At 41.4% G+C, this 19,860-nt stretch overlaps 1 protein-coding gene across 1 annotated transcript; it reads left to right on the top strand.

Annotated features, from left to right (window-relative positions):
- Positions 1–628: 628 nt before the first annotated feature.
- Positions 629–19,709, top strand: LOC122559457 (aldo-keto reductase family 1 member B1-like). Its single transcript, XM_043708912.2, has 10 exons — positions 629–776; positions 4,983–5,150; positions 6,251–6,367; positions 13,512–13,589; positions 13,833–13,955; positions 14,089–14,195; positions 15,119–15,200; positions 17,609–17,692; positions 18,045–18,127; positions 19,395–19,709. The coding sequence occupies exons 1-10, from the start codon at positions 717–719 to the stop codon at positions 19,429–19,431; spliced, it is 939 nt and encodes a 312-aa protein (XP_043564847.1). The 5' UTR covers positions 629–716; the 3' UTR covers positions 19,432–19,709.
- Positions 19,710–19,860: the final 151 nt, after the last annotated feature.

The raw sequence follows: 19,860 nt of genomic DNA, 5'->3' as shown, positions 1-19,860 counted from the left end.
CTGGACATCAAGAGTCGAAAGGCTGGGAAAGCACGGCGGGTTAGCCAGCATCCGAGGAGCGGAGGAATGGACATTTCGGGCAGCCGCCTTTGATCAGAATATGCAGTTTGCACAGGCGAGGTTACAGGGTCTGAGTGGGACGGCGTAGAATCGATGGGCCATGTTTCCGGGATTCTGTTCTGCGAAGTCTCCAGAAGTTGAGAAAGAAGCCAGCGCTCGCCGGTCAAAGACGGCGAGGTTCCCCACAAACACACGGGAACCCCCTCCTCCACAGCTCTCACACTGCGGAGAATTAGTCCGCCCCCCCTCGTGAACTAGTGAAGACCCCCGCCCCCCCGCCGCCGCCGCCGCCGCCGCCGCCGCCGCCGCCGTGCTGAAGAAGGGTCACCCCTGATGCTGCCAGACCCGCTGAGACTCCCCAGCCACTCTATTGCTCTCGTCTCTGATTTTTGAGCAGTTCACTCGGTTCTTTGCGAAGACCCCCCCCTCCCCCCTCAACACCCGAGAATGAGGGGACGGCCGGCGGTGGCTGCAGCGGGGAAGGGTTCGCCTGGGAGTGTTGATTGACACCGTCTGCTGGCCAATCAAGGCGTCAGGTCGGGATGCAGTCCCCGCCCAGGGGGCGGCTCGAGCCTCGGAGGGCACTGAAAAGAGCAACCGCCGGAGCGCGCGGCGCGGAGCAGGTGCTGGCCGTTTCTAGCAGCTTCTACGACGCGATGGTGATCGTCCTAAACACAGGAGCGGCTATGCCCGAGATCGGTCTGGGCACATGGAAGGTGAGGGATAAGAAGCCCGGCTCCCGTTCACACGAAGGCAGCTCAGTCCCGAGCAGAGGAGCATCTTCGCCAGTGCAGTGTGGCACAATAACACTGGAGTGTGGCAGGAGACGGGGGAACAGGCAGAGGGTTTGGAGGGAGGGGGTTGGAAAGTGGGGGGGAGAGGGTTGGAAAGTGGGGGGGAGAGGGTTGGAAAGTGGGGGGGAGAGGGTTGGAAAGTGGGGGGGTTGGGGTTGGAAAGTGGGGGGGTGGGGGTTGGGGTTGGAAAGTGGGGGGGTGGGGGTTGGGGTTGGAAAGTGGGGGGGTGGGGGTTGGGGTTGGAAAGTGGGGGGGTGGGGTTGGAAAGTGGGGGGGTTGGGGTTGATGGGGAAAGGGCGGGGAGGAGGGGGGGTGGGGGAAAGGGTGGGGAGAGAGAAGGCCGGGGAGGGTGGGTGCTGTGAAGGGGGGGGTGGTTGGGGAGGGCGGGTGCTGTGAAGAGGGGTGGGTGCTGTGAAGGGGGGGGGGAGAAGGCTGGGGAGGGGTGTGCTGTGAAGGGGGGGGTGGTTGGGGGGGGTGGGTGCTGTGAAGGGGGGTTGGGGGAAGTGCTGTGAAGGGGGGTGGGGGAGAAGGGCTGGGGGTGGTGGGTGCTGTGAAGGGGGGTGGGGGAGAAGGGCTGGGGGTGGTGGGTGCTGTGAAGGGGGGTGGGGGAGAAGGGCTGGGGGTGGTGGGTGCTGTGAAGGGGGTGGGGGAAAGGGCAGGGAGGGTGGGTGCTGTGAAGGGGGGTTGGGGGAAAGGGCAGGGAGGGTGGGTGCTGGATTGGGGTTGTGGGGGGAATGTAGGGTTACTACATTGCAGTAGTAGCCCTACTTTCTTAAGCTGTGACCCCCCTCAATCATTTTTGGGTGCATCCTTTGTGTTTGCCCTGTCTCGTCCTGTGAGATTCTTCTGGATTTCTTTGATATTCCCTTCATTCTTCTAACAGTTTCTGTCTGTTATACATCACTCCTGCCATCCCAGGAATCCATCTAATGTTTTGATTTTATTTCTGAGGCAGGCTGGAATTGCATAACATGTGAGCAGAATTTGTTGTTGGTAGCTAAACATTGATATCTGTCATTCTGATACAAGTTTTTAAAAAATGCTGCAGTTACTAGAAAACCTGAAATTAAAACAAAACCATGCTGGGTATTTTCAGCAAGTTAGGCCAAATCTTTAAATGGGTGCAAAAGATTATCGGATCATCATCTTACAATATTCATTCAGTTTCTCTCCAGGTGGAGATAGTGGAATTGTTCCAACATTTTTTCTGCTTTAATTTCACCATTTTGGATCTGTTTAGGGGAAAATCTAACTTTTGTTTTTTTTACATTCACATGTACTGTAGGTGTGTGAAGTGGGAGAGAAGTGGAAGTGACAAATTATTTCTAAAGGATCTGTTAAGGAAAAGACCAAGGATAGATTTTCAGGCAATTCAATACGGAATGTTGTGAAAGCAGGTTTATATAGCCATTGAGTTGCATGCTAACTATCAGCTGTCTGATTTCAGATATACCAAAACCTGTTTCAAAACTACTACAAACAATGTGTCTTGGGCTTAAAGTAAGCAAGAGATAGATCAGATTAGATTATTTACAGTGTGGAAATCAGTTTGAAAACTTCATAAATTAATATCTGTATTTCTTTGGTAAATGAATCCTAAGGTATAATCTGAACCTTGGCATGTTTCTAACCTTTGTCACTGAGCGAGGAAGAAAAATGTATATTTAGAATGATTCATTTGAGGGATGAATTTGTAGAGATTTGGAATTGTATTTTCAAAATGGGGTGCTTGTAGTCAGGCTGAAAAGGCATTGTGTGGGATGATGGGAATACAGTAAGACTAATGAAAGCTGGAGAGTGGATGACTGAGTTGGAGTGATCCACTTGCAGAGATGTGGCACTAGGAATGGAACACTATTTGAATATTTTTAAGAATTGTTAAAATATGTCGCGAAAAGCAATGTGTGGATAGGTGGAAGAGTAGGAGGAAGAGGTTGTGTGCAGAAAGATGGAGTTACAAATGCTGACAATGGTCGTAGAGTCACTGATGTTCAGCATAGACACAGACTCTTCAGTCCAACTTGTTCATGCCCACCAGGTATCCCAACCCAATCTAGTCCTACCTGCCAGCACTTGGCCTATATCCCTCCAAACCCTTCCTATTCATATACCCATCCAGATGCCTTTTAAATGTTGCAATTGTACTAGCCTCCACCACTTCCTCTGGCAGCTCATTCCACACGCACATGCACACCACCCTTTGCATGAAGAAGTTGCCCTTTAGGTCCCTTTTATATCTTTTCCTTATCACCCTAAACCTATGCCCTCCTAGTTCTGAACTTCCCCAGCCCAGGCAAAAGACCTTGTCTATTTACCCTATCCATGCCCCTCATGATTTTCTAAACCTCTAAGGTCACCCCTCAGCCTCTGATGCTCCAGGGAAAACAGCCTGAGCCAGTTGAACCTCTCCCTAAAGCTCAAATCCTCCAATCCTGGTAATATCCTTGTAAATCTTTTCTGAACCCTTTGAAGTTGCACCACATCTTTCTGATAGGAAGGAGACCAGAATTGCATGCAAAGTTCCAAACGTGGGCTAACCAATGTCCTCTACAGTCACAGCATGACCTCCCAACTCCTGTACTCAATACCCTGAACAATAAAGAAAAGCATACCAAACGCCACCTTCACTATCCTATCTAGCTACAACTACTTTCAAGGAGCTATGAACCTACACTCCAAGGTCTTTGTTCAGTAACACTTCCCAGGACCTGACACATTAAGTATGTGTGTCCTGCTAATATTTGCTTTTCCAAAATGCAGCACCTTGTGTTTATCTAAATTAAACTCTATTTGCCACTCCTCAGCCCATTGGCCCATCTGATCAAGATCCTATTGTAATCTGAGGTAATCTTCTTCGCTGTCCACTACACCTCCAATTTTGGTGTCATCTGTAAACTTATTAACAATACCTTTTTATGCTCACAACCAAATCATTTTATATAAATGACAAAAAGTAGTGGATCCAGCATCAATCCTTGTAACACTCCACTGATCACAGGCTTCCAATCTGAAAAACAACCCTCCCCCACCACTCTGTTTTCTACCTTTGAGCAAGTTCTATGTCCAAATGGCTAGTTCTCACTGTATTCCATGAGATCTGACCTTGCTAACCAGTCTCCCATATAGATCATGTCTACTGCTCTGCTCTCACTAATCCTCAATGTTACTTTTTCAAAAAACTCAATCAAGTTTGTGAGACATGATCTCCCACACACAAAGTCATGTTGACTATCCCCAATCAGTCCTTGCCTTTCTAAATACATGTGCATCCTGTCCCTCAGGATTCCCTCCGACCGCTTGCCCACCACTGACATCGGGCTCACTGGTCTATCGTTCCCTGGCTTGTCCTTACCACCTTTCTTAAATAGTGGCACTATGTTAGCCAACCATGGTGTCTGGGCTAGAAGAGAGGTGGGCAAGTTAACAGATGGATCTGATTGTAAGAAACAAACATGCAGGGTGAAATAACTACACAGAGGCTGGTATCCCATCACCACGTCATGCTTTATTTATTTGCACAATACAAACAATAAAGAAAAGTACCAAACACCACCTTCACTATACTATCTATTGTAGGGCTGTGGTCAGCCCTAGCCTAGCGTCAGTACCCAGAACTGAAGAGATTCTAAATTCACTGTTAATATTGGTCAGCTCGGCTTCCTGGTTGGCCCAAGTTAATAAAAGTTGAAGGGTTTATGCCCAAAAAGTCGATTCTCCTGCTCTTCGAGTGCTGCCTGATCTGCTGTGCTTTTCTACTGCCACGCTTTTCGACTCTGATCTCCTAGCCTCTGCAGTCCTCACTTTTCCCAAATTAAAGCCCCAATCAAGGATGTTATACTCAACTGGATTCACCTGGTTTCATTCACTACATAGGGTGATAAATTTGAAAATTTGAGTCATGGATGGAATCTATATCAGAGAAAATTCCATTATTTCAGACAGTGAAGTATTCTGAGTGTGAATAGGCATTCTCTTGAGAGGGAGGGGGGGAGGGAGAGAGGGGGAGGGGGAGCCAGAGCGAGAGACAGTTGTAAAATAATAGGACGTATTAGTTTCAATTATTCACCTCTGTTCCATAGAGTCTTTGTTTTAAATTTGATTTTGGTTTCTAACAAATGCTTTGTTCAGTCTCCAAAAGGTCAAGTGGCTGAAGCAGTGAAGGCGGCCATTGACACAGGATACCGTCACATTGATGGTGCATATATTTATGAGAATGAGAAGGAAGTGGGTGAAGGCATACACCAGAAGATTAAGGAAGGGGTAGTAAAGCGTGAAGATCTCTTCATTGTCAGCAAGGTAAAGTGGGGTGTTTTGAAAATTATTCATAAACACTAATTCTCTCCTCCACAATGCACGATGGTAGTAATGCATTGCAGTAACTGCCACTGATAGTCTTCTGACAGCATCTTTCAAACTTGTGACCAGTACCAACTAAAAGAATAAGGATGTCAGGTGTAAAGTTAATTTTGTTTGATTCATTTATGGGTAGTTGGTATTGCTGGCTGGGCTAACATTTGTTGCCCATCCCTGAAGTTAACAGTCAACCACATTCTAGTAGTTTTGGAGTCATACGTAGGCAAGGCCACTGAGTATGACAGTTTTCCATCTCTAAAGCGACTTTGGTGAACTAGCTATATTTTTGAAACATTTGAAATTGACCTTGAATTCCAGATTTATATTTTTTTTTTGCTGGGGCATCAGATATCTGGTAATAACCACTTGCAAGTTCCCCTCTAAACCACACACAATCCTGATTCAACTAACTTCTGGATTAGTGGTGCTGGAAAAGCACAGCAGTTCAGGCAGCATCCGAGGAGTGGTAAAATCGATGTTTCGGGCAAAAGCCCTTCATCAGGAATACAGCTGATGAAGGGCCTTTGTCCGAAACGTCAATTTTATTGCTCCTTGGATGCTGTCTGAACTGCTGTGCTTTTCCAGCACCACTAATCCAGATTCTGGTTTCCAGCATCTGCAGTCCTTGTTTTTACCTACCTGATTCAACTACCTTGTCAGTCTTTCACTGACTGCATTTTACAAAATTCTGCATTGGTGACTTTAATGTCCCTGGGTGAACCTACACCCCATGAGCTGCAGTTGTTCAAAAAGTAACTTGAACAGTTAGAGATGGGAAACAAATATAAGACTTTTTAGTTGCACTAAAATTATATTAAACGACTTTAAAAAAAAAAGAGAAATGCATTTTCTTTTCACTTCTCTAAATAAATACATTTTATTTACCACCACTGAACTTCTATTCATTTTTTAACTTTCTCCAAAGTATTGACAGAAATTCCCCACTTCAGAGAAATAAATGTGGGAGAAGGTTAAAAGAGCATTTTATTTTTTTTCATGCTTCGATCTTGTCATTTTGCTAATAATTTTTGTTGTCCCATTAGCTCTGGTGCACCTTTCATGCAAAAGATAAAGTGAAGGAGGCCTGTTATAAAACCTTGACTGACCTGAATCTAGACTATTTGGATCTCTATCTTATTCACTGGCCCATGGGATTCAAGGTAAAGTGTCTAACCAGAATGCATTTGTTTTCTTTGTCTGCACATCTTACCTTAATCAGACTTGTTATTTCTTTTGAAATAACATTCTTAAATGCTCAAATATGGTCATTGGGTTGTTCATAATATTGATTTAATTTAAAAGAACATTGGGCTGCTGGTGGATGGAGTAATTCCAACCCCATTTAAACTAAGGGATCTTCTTGTCATGTATTAATCCTGTTGGGTAGTGTTAACACAAAATGAAAGCCAAACGTCTTATTTTAACTGGCAGAACTATGGTTCTTGGGTAAAAACAAAATCTTGTGGCAATGTTACATGTAAAAGATTTAAACAGGAAAATCACTATTAACTTCATAATATGATTGCTAACAACTATGTTATACACTTTTTTACTACTTTCTCACCAAAAAAATTCTTCTGCTTTTATATCTTGCATATATAATTATGCAACTGTCTGATTATGATAACTTTTTAATTCTCCTCCATTCTAGATATTTTCAGTGGTCTAACTTTTTTTCACTATCTCTTGTGTAGGTGCTTCTTTCTTATTTGGTTCCAGGATCATCTACAGACTGTGTTTTCTTTTGGCTGCAAGACTTTTTATAAGAACTATAGATTTTCCCACTAGCTAGAAATTAGCCAGATTTTCTAGTTTTTTTTTTTTTGTTCCCTCATGAAATTCATACTGAAGTTAAAACTCATTCTATATGAATGGTGAAATTAGCAAATTTGAATTGGACTGTCTTAACTGTTACTTGCTTTGCCTATCTTATGTCTGAGTTTCAAAACGCACGCCAGATCCAAGTTAACTGAAAATGTGAACAAGTGCCCAGGTAAATTGAAACAAGAGGGGAAGCAATAACATAATGGAACTGGTAATCCAGACTAAAGCTGTAGGAATAATGACAGTTGGCAAAATTTGTGTTAAATTTTATAAAACATAGAATTAAGAGTTAGTTTAATGTTGAGCATGTTTACTGTTGTTGATAGTTATAAAGGTTCACTCAGGACATCTGACTTACATGTGACTCCAGATTGACAGCAATGTGATTGATTTTTAATGGCCCTTTGAAATGGTCTAAGCAAACTACTCCATTGTATGTAGCCATCACAAAGTTTCAAGGAATGAAACTAGATAGACCACCTAGAAAATGCACAGAAAATGAAAGCAACATGCACAGCCTTGGTGATTGTGCAAAATCCCTCCAGTAAACAACTGGGAGCTTCCCACAGATTAGTCCAGCAGTAGCTTGATAGTTGATCTTGGGTATCGTATCTTTCAGACACTATTGCAGACACTACCATTGATTTCTGTGACTGTGTCCTGTCTCTAGAGATTTGTGGCACTATGGCAGTCAGGAAGAAATTGTCCAGGAGCTCCTCCAAAATTGATTCTGTATCAAAGGAAGTCCCAGCATCAGGTTGAAAATGGACAGGGAAAATTCTTCAGGTTATAACCCATTGTCTTCCACGTTGGAGGAAGCCTTTAGGATGGTAATGTACTCTCAGAAGTTCACTGACTACCGCAAAGAGTCAAAGTGTAGTGGAACTAGTAAGCAAGGTGGCGAAGTTTTAAAGGTTCTGCACTTGATGATAAGCTATAATGGTGTTCAAAGTCATGAGTATAGGCAGAACAGAGAGAAATGTCACATTTATGAAACATAAGTGCCAAGATTTAAAATCTTTGGAAAAAGAAGCAAATATCGTATAAGGAAGTTCGCATGCAGTGAATGGAAGCAGGTTCAATCAAAGCATTCAGAAGGAGATTAGACTGTATCTTTTCAAACAATGTGTAGGGTTATGGAGAAGGCAAGAGAATGGCCTTGAGTGAAATGCTCAGTTTGTGCAGACATGATGGACTGAGTAACCTCCTGTAACAATTGATTTCTGTCCTAGTGCACCAAAGACTATGCATTCTCCAGGCAGAACTGAGGAAACTGAGTGCAAATGTGAGAGTTTAGTGAGGGAAATTGTTAATTTTTTGTATGTATTTTGATATAATTTAGCTTGTAGAGTCAGAGATGTACAGCACAGAAACAGCCCCTTCAGTCCACTCGTCCATGCTGACCAGATATCTCAACCCAATCTAGTCCCACCTGCCAGCACCTGGCCCATATCCCTCTAAACCTTTCCTATTCATATACCATCCAGATGCCTTTTAAATGTTGCAATTGTACTAGCCTTCACCACTTCCTCTGGTAGTTCATTCCATACCCATACCATCCTCTGCGTGATAAAGTTGCCTCTTGGGTCTCTTTTATATCTTTCCCCTCTCACCCTAAACCTATGCCCTCTAGTTCTGGACTCTCCCACTCCAGGGAAAAGACTTTGTCTATTTATCCTATCCATGCCCCTCATAAACCTCAATCTGGTCACTTCCCAGCCTCTGACGCTCCATGGAAAAAACAGCCCTAGGTTACTCAACCTCTCCCTATAACTCAAATCCCCCAGCCTCAGCAATGTCCTTGTAAATCTTTCCTGAACCCTTTCAAGTTTCACAACATCCTTCTGATAGGAAGGAGACCAGAATTGCATGCAATATAAAATCTCTTCCCTGGGTTGGGGAGTCCAGAACTAGAGACATAGGTTTAGGTTGAGAGAGGAAAGATGTAAAAGAGACCTAAGGGGCAGCTTATTTACGCAGAAGGTGGTGTGGGTGTGTATGAATGAACTGCCAAAAGAAGTGGTGGAGGCTGGTACACTTACAGCATTTAAAATGCATCTGGATGGGTATATGAATGGGAAGGGTGTAGAGGGATATGGGCCAAGGCTGGCAAATGGGACTAGATTGGATTGGGATATCTGGTCAGCATGGACAAGTTGGACCTAAGGGTCTATTTCTATGCTGTACATATCAATGATTCTATATTGCAATTAAGGACAGCAGCCCCATGTTCTATGTCCTTGATACTGTTTTCATCCAGGGGAAAACCATCTGAACTAAGTCTTTGAAGGCAAGCAATTTCAGCTCAGAATTTGAGCAGGAGGGTGAACTACCCACGCTGAATCAGGGAAGGCAAAGTTACTTGGACACTTGATATCAGGAGGCCGTTATTGCCACTTTAGAATGAATATTAGTAAAGTTCAGGGCAGTGTTATTGTGAATGAGGTGGGTAAGGGGAACCAGGGACAAGTGAGCCTCTGCAATTTCCCAATAAATTTGAAGTCAATTGAGTTTACTGATGCATGCATTCCAGTTTGTATGACACAGGAACTAATACTTGGGTAAGAAAGGGCTGAGTGTTGGGTGGGTCTGCACCTAAACCATGCTCAAATCAGTGTTCTTCTAATAATCATAGAGCTGTACAGCATAGAAACAGACCGTTTTGGTTCAATTCATCTATGCTGACCAGATATCCTACATTAATCTAGTCCCATTTGCCAGCATTTGGTCCATATACCTCTAAACCCTTCCTATTCATGTATCCATCCAGATGTCTTTTAAATGTTGTAATTGTACCAAACTCCTGCACTTTCTCTGGCAGCTCATTCTATTCATACATCACCTTTTCGTGAAAAAAGTGGCCCCAAGGTACCTTTTAAATCTCTTCCATCTCACCTTTAACCTATGTCCTTTCGTTTTGGACTCCGCCCATCGCAGGGAAAAACCCTTGGCTGTTCGCCATATCATGATTTTATAAACCTCTAAGGTTAACCCTCTGCCTCTGATGCTCTAGAGAAAACAGCACCAGTCTATTCAGCTTCTCCCTAAAACCCTCCAGCACTGGAAAATCCTCGTTTCTGAACCCTTGCAAGTTTCACCACATCCTCCTTATAGCAGGGAGATAAGAATTGCATACAGTAATCCAAAAGTGGCCTAACCAATGTCCTGTACAGCCACATGACCTCCTAACCCTTATACCTGATGAACTGACCAATAAATGCAAGCATTTTAAATGCTGCCTTCACCATTCAATCTACCTATGACTCCACTTTCAAGGAACTATGAACTTGCACTCCAAGGTCTGTTTGTTCAGCAACACTGCCCAGAACCTTAACATTAAGTGTGTATGTCTTGCTGTGGCTGGCCTTTCCAAAATGCAGCCTGTCACATTTACCTAAATTAAACTCCATCTGCCACTTTTTGGCCCATTGGCCCATCTGATCAAGGTGTTCCATTGTACTCCTTTGTTGACCACTGCATCTTCAGTTTTGGTGTTGTCTACAAACCACCTAACCATTCCTGCTATGTTCACATCCAAATCACTTTTATAAATGAAGAACAGCGGACCCAGCCCCGATCCTTGTGGCACACTGCTGGTCACAGGTCTACAGTCTGAAAAACAAGCCTCTGATTTCTACCTTTTGAGCCAATTCTCTCTCCAAATGGTTAGGTCTCCCTATATTCCATGTGATCTAACCTTGCTAACCAGTCTACCATGAAGAGCCTCGTCAAATGTCTTGCTGAAATCCATGTTGACCATGTCCACCACTCTGCCTTCATTGATCCACTTCAAAAAACTAGTTCGATCTGATTTCCCATGCACAAAGCCATGTTGACTCTCCCTAATCAGTTTTTGCCTTTCCAATGCAAGTAAATCATGTCCCTCAGGATTCCCTCCAACAACTTGTCTACAATGTATAACTGGGATATGGGAGAATTTTAAACTAACTAGGGACAAGGGAGAAATATCTAAAGTTGATCTCTCAGATCATGAGATAAAGGAGCAGATTTAGGCTATTTAGCCTACCAGTCTGTGCCACAATTCGATCATGGTTGATATGTTCCTCAACCCCATTTTCCTGCCTTCTCCCCATAACTTTTCATTCCCTTACTGATCTAAAATCTATCAATCTATGTCTTAAATACACTCATAACTTGGCCTTCACCACCACCTACATCAAATGAGATCCATAAATGTAACCTATCTCTAGTGAAGAAATTCTTCCTCATTTCAGTTCTAAAGAGTTGTCCCGTCACGATGAGGCTGTGCCCTCAGGTCCTAGTCTCTCTCATTAGTGGGAACATCTTCCCCATGTCCACTATATCCAGGCCTCTCAGTTTGTGTTTCAATGAGACTCTCCACCCACCAATACCACCACCACTCATCCTTCTAAACTTCATTGAGTACAGACCGAGTCTTCAACTGCTTATGACAAGCCCTTCATCCCGGAATCATTCTTGTGAACCTCCTCTGGTCACGCTGAATTGCCAGCCTGTCCTTTCTTTGATACAGGACCTATAAACCGCTTACAATATTCCAAATATGGACTAACCAAAGCTTTACACAGCCACACTAGTATACCCCTGCTATTGTATTCTTGCGCTCTTGAAATGTGTCCCTGAAATTGCATTTGCCGCCTTAACTGCCAGTTGAACATGCATGTTTACCTTAGAATCCTGAAGAGGACTCCTTAAGTGCCTTTGTACTTCAGATTTCTGAAGCTTTTCCCTGTTTAGAAGATAGGCACTATGGAGGTTAGACTATCAGTGTTTCCACTTTGATTTCCATCTGCCACTCCTGTAGTGGCAGCCTTTCGGTAGCATCCACACTGTTTGCATTATCTGCAAATTTATCAACAGTGCCCTCAGTTCTTTTATCCAGAGCATTATTGAAGAACGTGAATAGTTGTGGTCTCAACACTGACCCCTATGGAGTTCTAGTCACTGGTTGTCATCCTTTCAGTCAGCCAATCCTCTAGCCTTGCCAGGATCTTGCCTGTAACACCATAAGCCTTTATTTAGCAGCCTTCAGTGCAGCACCTCTTGGAAAGCCTTTTGGGAATCAAAGCTGAAGAATATAGTAAGATGGCATGGAAGCCTATAGGGTCCTGACCAACATGGGCTGTGGTGAGCAATTCATTGATTCATTTTTGATCAACGTTTTAAATGTTGAGACAAGATTTTCTCTTATAGGAGCAGTGAGATGCCTGCTAATAGGGGTTACTCTTCTAACCACTTCATTAGCTGTTAATTTCACCTCCATTAATATTCACATTTCCGATTTGTGTTTCTCCACTGTCATGGTACAATGTTGAACATAGCCAACCATGAAAGTTGGAGTAAGTGTTGGTGGTGTGCACTTGTATAGTCTGGTTGAGTGGGGACCTTGGTGGTATAAAGCCTGTGGGTTTGATTGGGAGGGCTCAAAGGACAGGATATGAATGTTGCAGCATTAGAGAGAGACATATTGAACTATATCTCTGAGCTTAGCATACCTTGTGACCCTTGAGTATAAGCCTGCTGTGTGTAGTCCAACTGCTTGACCCTGAGCCTCCTGAACTTTTCATTCAGAAATACACTGAACCCCATGAATGTCTGTGATGCAATAACCATATCTGTACACTTAAATATGTTGACCAGAGTCTTATTCTGTTGACCAGAGTCTGTTTTTGGTACGATCTGGCAATTGAGGCGTTCTGCTCAGAGCATTAATGAACCAGCTGACAGAATCACGCTTCTCCTTTCCCGTGGTCTCTGACATTGTGATGGCCAGAGAGTCAGTTATGTCAAACTTCAAGATTTGATGTGGAGGGGTAATTTCTCTGGCCTTGAATTTCTTAAAATGGTCTTGGGGAATAAATTAAAGTTTATTTGCTAGGTGTATCAAGAGTTTTTTTTCCTGTTAGTGCTGCATTTCTAGGTATCATCGCTTCCTAATTTTTCCTTTTTTGTATAATGAACTTCTGTTCTCAAGAAAATCTGTCGGCTTGTGACTGTTTTTGTTTCAGTGAATGACCACCATGTTAACTGAAATGATAACAATGATTTCAGGCCAGATTTCATTGTGGGATCTGACTTGTCCAGTAGTATCACAACTCCAATCATAACTAATAGTTGAAGCCAAAGGAAGGCTGAGGGAGTGAATTTTATGGATAGCAGTGGTGAACCACAAAACAGTATGTTATTGTGAGGGAGTTCAAGAGGAGTGTGAGGAAACCTGTGCCCCAGAAATCTAGAGTGTGCTATACATCTGGTTAAAGTTACTGAAGCTGTGAATCTTTGATTTGAAAAATGCATGAAATGAGATGTGTAGACTGATTTGTGATATATGCAAAAATTGATAAGTTTTTAAATAAATAAATCTTCTTCTCTTCTATTCACCAACTTTTGTCAGATCTTACTTAACAACCTTTTTCTTGCACTAGAATTTCTATTCTCTTGTAATGTAGTATTAAATAATATTTAAACATCTCTTTTAAGGCTGGTGGTGAGAATCTTCCTCTGGATGAGAATAACTTGATAATACCAAGTGACACTGACTTTCTTGACACCTGGGAGGTAAGTGTTCAGCTCAATTCAGACATTGGATCAAAATTCAGCTATTCAAGATTGAAAGGTATTTGGAGTTTGAAATAAAATGTCTAGCGATACTTTTATTCTTTTAAAAGATAACCCCAAACAACCCATCCCAAAAAGAAAGCTGATCCATTAGCTTTGTCAACTGTAACTACCCTAGAGATTCCTTTGTTAGTCAGGCATTATTATCACTTTTTTAAGAACAACAGTTTTTTTTCTTCACAGGGTATGGAAGCTTTAGTTGATAACGGAATGGTTAAAGCTATAGGACTGTCCAACTTTAATGAGGAGCAGATTGGCCGGATCCTGAATAAACCAAATCTGAGACATAAGCCAGCAGTCAACCAGGTAATGGGAAGATTAAATCATTGGCTTCCAGCTTTTAATTTTTACTATAGCTTTCGAGAACACTCAGTAGCTGGCAATGTATCTCTCTGCAAAACTACATCTGATGCTTTTTCTTGTTTTGTTGCTTTAATAGATTGAATGTCACCCTTACCTGACTCAAGAAGATCTGATCTCCTATTGCCATTCAAATGGCATTGTTGTGACTGCCTATAGCCCATTGGGATCTCCAGATAGACCATGGTATCTGAGATATAAGCTTATTAATCCCCATAAAATGTAGTTGAGGAAAAGCTGCTCGTCTGTATTGTAGATATTTAATAATTTATATAGGGACTTCTATGTACTTTTTAGTTCTAATCCTGTGTGTGTCAAGAAAGGTGGTTGTGAAAGGAGAGCTTTGGTTGTGTACTTTATTAATAGCTTCCTGCAGAGTGGAATTTCCAAATTCCTTCGGTCAACAAAGTCACCTATGTCCTTGAGCATAGTGACATTTTGTTACGCAAACACTTAATTTGGTAGCTGTTTAGTTCAATTTTTTTTTTTTTGCAGACTACTCCTTTAGCGCACAGGTCATGACTTTTGCTTTGGGTATGTCTTTCTTGTTTTGGTCCCAAATCTGCTTGACCTTTTTGAATTCTCTTGTGATTTATGTTTGTGAAAGTGAATTGTTAAAGATAGCTGATAATCACCTATTCTGTAACTTTGGATGCAGTTTCTCTTTAACTCCTGGAAATTTGTCTTATCAATATCCGAATCTGTTTTCTAAAAAATATTTCAAAAGGAACCTCCGTGCCCTTCTGTGATGTTAGAGCTATAGGACTGTCCAACTTTAATCAAAAGCAGAACTTTTGAGTCAAAGTTGTGCCCACTCTCTACTTATGGTGTATTCTAATCAATGATCACTGCAAATGCAAATCATAGAATTGCAACAGTAGAGGAAGAGGCTATTCAGTCTGTTTTATCTGAGTGCTCTTTTTGTAAGAATGATTCACCTAGTTTCAAATGATATTTTTTGGGACAGCATTAATGAAGGTTGCATTTGCTGATTGTCAGCCAAAAGAACTTGCTAACATGAATATTCAATTGTGAATCAATTGCGAAGACTTCACTGCTTGGAAATGTGCAAACTTGAATACATTAATTTCCTTTTAATTTCTCAACAGGGCAAAAAATGACGACCCTACGCTTCTCGAGGAACCTACACTCCAAAATATAGCTCGAAGTCATGGTAAAACAGCAGCACAAGTATGTGAGCATTCATTGTACTCTGGTATAGGTGCAGTAGCAATGATTGTAATTGCTCTTAATAATTTACATAATGCTAAAATGTTGTTTATTTGTCTCATAGTTTTTTAATGAATAATGTTTCAAGTATTTGTAATCAACATTCAATTTACAATGGGTTGGTTCCTGGCAATAACCAAAGGGATTGGGGTGAGGGAATGACCCCTGAAGTTTGAATAACTTAAAATCATTGACCTTAGAAGAATGAAACTTTCAAACCACGTGAAACTCCACGGTAGATACTGGGTGGGGATATTTCCTCTGGCAGCCCTGTCTAGGATTCACATTCTCGGTAAGGTTTGTCTATTTAGAACAAAGATGAGGAGAAATTTCTTCATTCTAAGTATTGTGATTCTTCAAAATTCTCTACCCCAAAGAACTCTTGAGTTGTCAGTTAATGAATATATTCAAGACAAGCTTGCGGATTTCTAGCTCCTTGAGGAATTTGTGATTATAATGATAAAGGAAAGGACAAATTGATGAGCTGTGATCTGTGTCTGGCAGAACAGACTTGAATGACTAGTTAGTGTGCTCCTTTTTAATTATGTTATGACTGCAATAACTTCACTCCAGATATTTAATTTTTGCTGTTAATCATAATCTTTCAGCTGTGCAAGTTTTAATACTTCAAATATATTTGCCTTCATTTACACATTCCAGCTACCATGAAGCCTAAAATGTCAACGTTTTAAACTCCAATCCTCCCATATATGGGGGAATGTTAGAATCGGTTTGGGGATTTAGATCAACTCGAATTAAGGTTCTTCTAAGGGCATGCATTATTTAATGTAATTTCTATCTCTTGTATTTTTATAAAAATTGAATCTACTTGCTATGCTATATTTAAAGATCCTGACATTACATTCAGCCCTCTTGATGTAATAATAATTTAATTCTGATGTGACAGCATGTTAAAACTTAATTTTAGAGTTTTGAAGGCATCAGTGTGAGTGGATGCTTCAAATGCGAAGTGGATGTGTGCCTGGTCTATATCTGGGATCCAACAGGGAACCAGCCAATCGGCCTATGTTGTTGGTGTCACTTTACATTGCAAAGCGAGCTGTCCAATTAGCATACCCATCTCTTATGTAATAGAGGGAACATTACGTCCATTGTTTCTTTTCATTTTGCTGGTTTTGACCACTGGTTCCCTGTTGGATTGAAGCATTCAAACTTAAATGGAAGACGTTTATGTAATGATTTGCATGGGAATATAGGAGGTATGGTTAGTAAGTTTGCAGATGTCACCAAAATTGGAGGCATAATTACAGCAAAGAAGGTTACCTTTGAATGCAATGGGATCTAGATCAGATGGACCAGTGGGCTGAGGAGTCGCAGATGGAGTTTAATTTAGATAAATGTGTGGTGCTGGATGTTGCTGGGACAACCTTTTCATGGCAGTGTGGTGCATGTATGGAATGACATGCTAGAGGAAGTAGTGGAGGCTAGTACAGTTGCAACATTTTAAAAGGCATCTGGAATTGTCTAAATGACCGGAAGCAGTGAGTGGCCAAAATAGTCTCTTATTCAGGAGCACAGCACCAGTTGAGGCAGCAATAGTATCCCAAAATACAGTTCTTATACTAATGGAATGTTAGTATGTATGGTGTTACTTTGTTTTATCTATAGTACACAATTGTTTGATGGATTTCTGTCCTGGGAGGTAGGAGATGGGTTAAAAGAAGGATGTTGCCAGGGTTGGGGAAGTTGAATAGGCTAGGGCTGTTTTTTCCCTGGAACGTCAGAGGCTGAGGGGGTGATCTTATAGAGGCTTGTAAAATCATGTCTGGCATGGATAGGATAAATAGACAAAGTCTCTTCCCTGGGGTGGGGGAGACCAGAATTAGACAGCATAAGTTTAGGGTGAGAGGGAAAAGATATGAGATTTATGGGGCAACTTTTTTCACGGAGGGTGGTACATTTATGGAACGAGCTGCCAGAGAAAGTGGTGGAGGCTAGTACAATTAGAACATTTAAAAGGCATCTAGATGGGTAAATGGATAGGAAGGGTTTTGAGGGATATGAGCTGGCAGTTGGGACTAGATTGGGTTGGGTTATCTGGTCTGTATGGATAAGGTTAGTCCAAAGGGTCTGTTTCCATGCTGTACATCTGTGACTCTTAAGTTCTAGGGCTCTCTGCAAAAAGCATTTAAGGCCCCCTCTGTAGAAGAGAGAATTGCAAGCTGCTATTTACTACACCAAACCATCTTATTTTGCCACTTCCACAGGTAGGTAGATGCTTCATCCCAATTGAGATGCTTCCTGGCAGACTGACTGTAATGTAAGCCTCCTAAGAGTGAATGTAATTGTCCTTCACTTTGTAGTTTGAAGTGTGTTTGATCTAGTTTTCATTTTCTTTTTTCTTTCAGGTCTTGATTCGTTTCCAGATTCAGAGAGGTCTGGTTGTAATTCCAAAATCTGTTACTAAAAGTCGCATTCAGGAAAATTTTCAGGTAAGTGAGGGGAAATAAATTCCAAGGCATAGTGGGTACAGGGGACTGAAATGTGTTGGACCAGCACCTACTTGGAATTTCTTCATTCTGTACCAGACTTCATTCAGTTGAAGATGAGAGAAATGTGGGATGTTTAAAAAAACTTAGAAAACTGGCCATCTTGGGATCCCTGTGAAGACCAAGGTGCCATGATTACTCACTAGCTTACTGGTATGTCTGAATATTTATTTTAAATGGGCTCCCAATTAAAAGATTCTTTATGCTTGTTCTTAGGTAGCGGTAGTATGTGGTATTACACCACATTTTTGTAGTTTTTGTCCCATTTATAAAAACAGGTTTGTGCTTTATATAGGTTCTTGATTTTGAGTTGACTGGTGAGGAAATGGAGACTATCCTCTCCTTTAACAAGAATTGGAGATACTGCCCAATGCATTGGTGAGTTGATAGCAGCATTTACTTTTGATACAAATCTTTGTGCAACATTTTGTAGACTGTTTTGTAAATAGTAACAATTGCAGAAGGGATAATGCTGCTTTATTTTTAGATCACCAGTATTTGAACTGAGAAGCTGACTTACAACTAATTAGTTCAAGTGACTTAGGCATAGCAGGAAGATGATGTGCCATAGCTGCAGCATGTAGATGTTTCTGTGGTGCCTTTATGATTGTATTTGACCATAGCTTGACTTAACAATGAGAGCTGCTTAGACTCCAACTGAGCAAATAGACCCTTTAGGGCATCAGGGAAGAGTTAACTGAATTCTTTAGGAAGAATAGTGAATGGGCAAGTTGACCATAGCACCATTGTGCAAGAAGCTACTCTGGAATGAAAAGGAATTTTTTGAAGTAAGGCTGGCACAGTCAGGAGAATGGATTCTGCTCTCTAATATTGTCTGCTCCACAGTGTGACTCAGGATATTCTCATGGTTGGAGAAAATGCTGATTTAGTAAATATTAAACATGTCAATTCTGATAAGTATTCTTTCAACAGTATGAGATTTGGTCATTACCAAGCAATCTCTCTCATTCAAAAAAAATCAGGTACAAATGTGGAATATAATCCCTTCAGACTGTTAATTCTTTGGAAATTTAAAGGAATGAAATTTTTAAAAAAAATTTCTGCCTTTTATTTCACTACTTTTTCTAAGAACACAAGGTAGGTAATTTAGGGCCAGGTAGGAAATTTCTTCACCCAGAGAATGGTGAGCACCTGGAATTCTTTGCTGCAGGAAGTGGTTGAGGTCAAAACATGGAATGCTTTCAAGAAAGAGTTTGATATAGTTGTTGAGGCTAATGGAACCAAAACATATGGGGCGAAAGTGGGAACAGGGTACTAAATGGAATGATCAGCTATAATCCTATTGAATTGCAGAATAGTTTCAAATAGCTTCCTATCTTCAATGACACACATTAGTTACAGAAACCTAGAATGCAGTGTCCTAACTGCCATCAGTGCTGGTCCTTAAAGATTCTTCATTATGATTGGGTAAGGAAATATGGTACTTGCTGTATTCACATCAGTCTGAAATGATGTGTACTTTGGATGGTTGGCAGACAGGAACTTCTGGTGTAAAAGCTCATCTTTTGGGATGAAGTTCAAATGTAATATTCATGCAATGTGTGTAAATTTTCCTTGGTATGAGGGAATTAAAATATTCCTCTTGAATTATTGAAACTATCATCTGTGTTTTTTGTTTATTTAGGTGTGTTGGGCACAAGGACTACCCATTCAAACATTAAACACACCCTTGTGGGACATTTCAGTCATGTTTTTGAAGATTTGTGCTTCTCTGGTTCAGCTTGAACAGCAGAATTCATCTAATGCATCTTAAAACAACAAACTATCTGCTTTTAAAAACGATGTAATGGTGTATTGTAGGTTTTTAGTGATCTTGTTTTCCAATTATGTACACAGTGAACAATTGTAAACTGTCACTTCTGTAATGTATTTGATATTTTAGAAGCTGCTTGACTGTTTGTATTATGTCCCTGATGCAAATAAACATTTTGGATGGTAATTTTCCAATTGTAGTAAGATGCTTCATCTTGCTGTGCAAATCTGGGAGATGAAGTTACACTGCCTACAACTTTCTAAATGAAAAATTTGAAGGTGAAGCTCCTGCTGGTTAATAAGTATGAAAAATTCACTTCACTTTTAATTTGGAGCAC

This window comes from Chiloscyllium plagiosum, unplaced genomic scaffold, assembly GCF_037043375.1.
Source record: "Chiloscyllium plagiosum isolate Xiang-an unplaced genomic scaffold, Cpla_swu_hap1 HiC_scaffold_19, whole genome shotgun sequence".
Taxonomy (NCBI): Eukaryota; Metazoa; Chordata; class Chondrichthyes; order Orectolobiformes; family Hemiscylliidae; genus Chiloscyllium; species Chiloscyllium plagiosum.
This window is presented reverse-complemented; position numbering and strand designations above follow the sequence as displayed.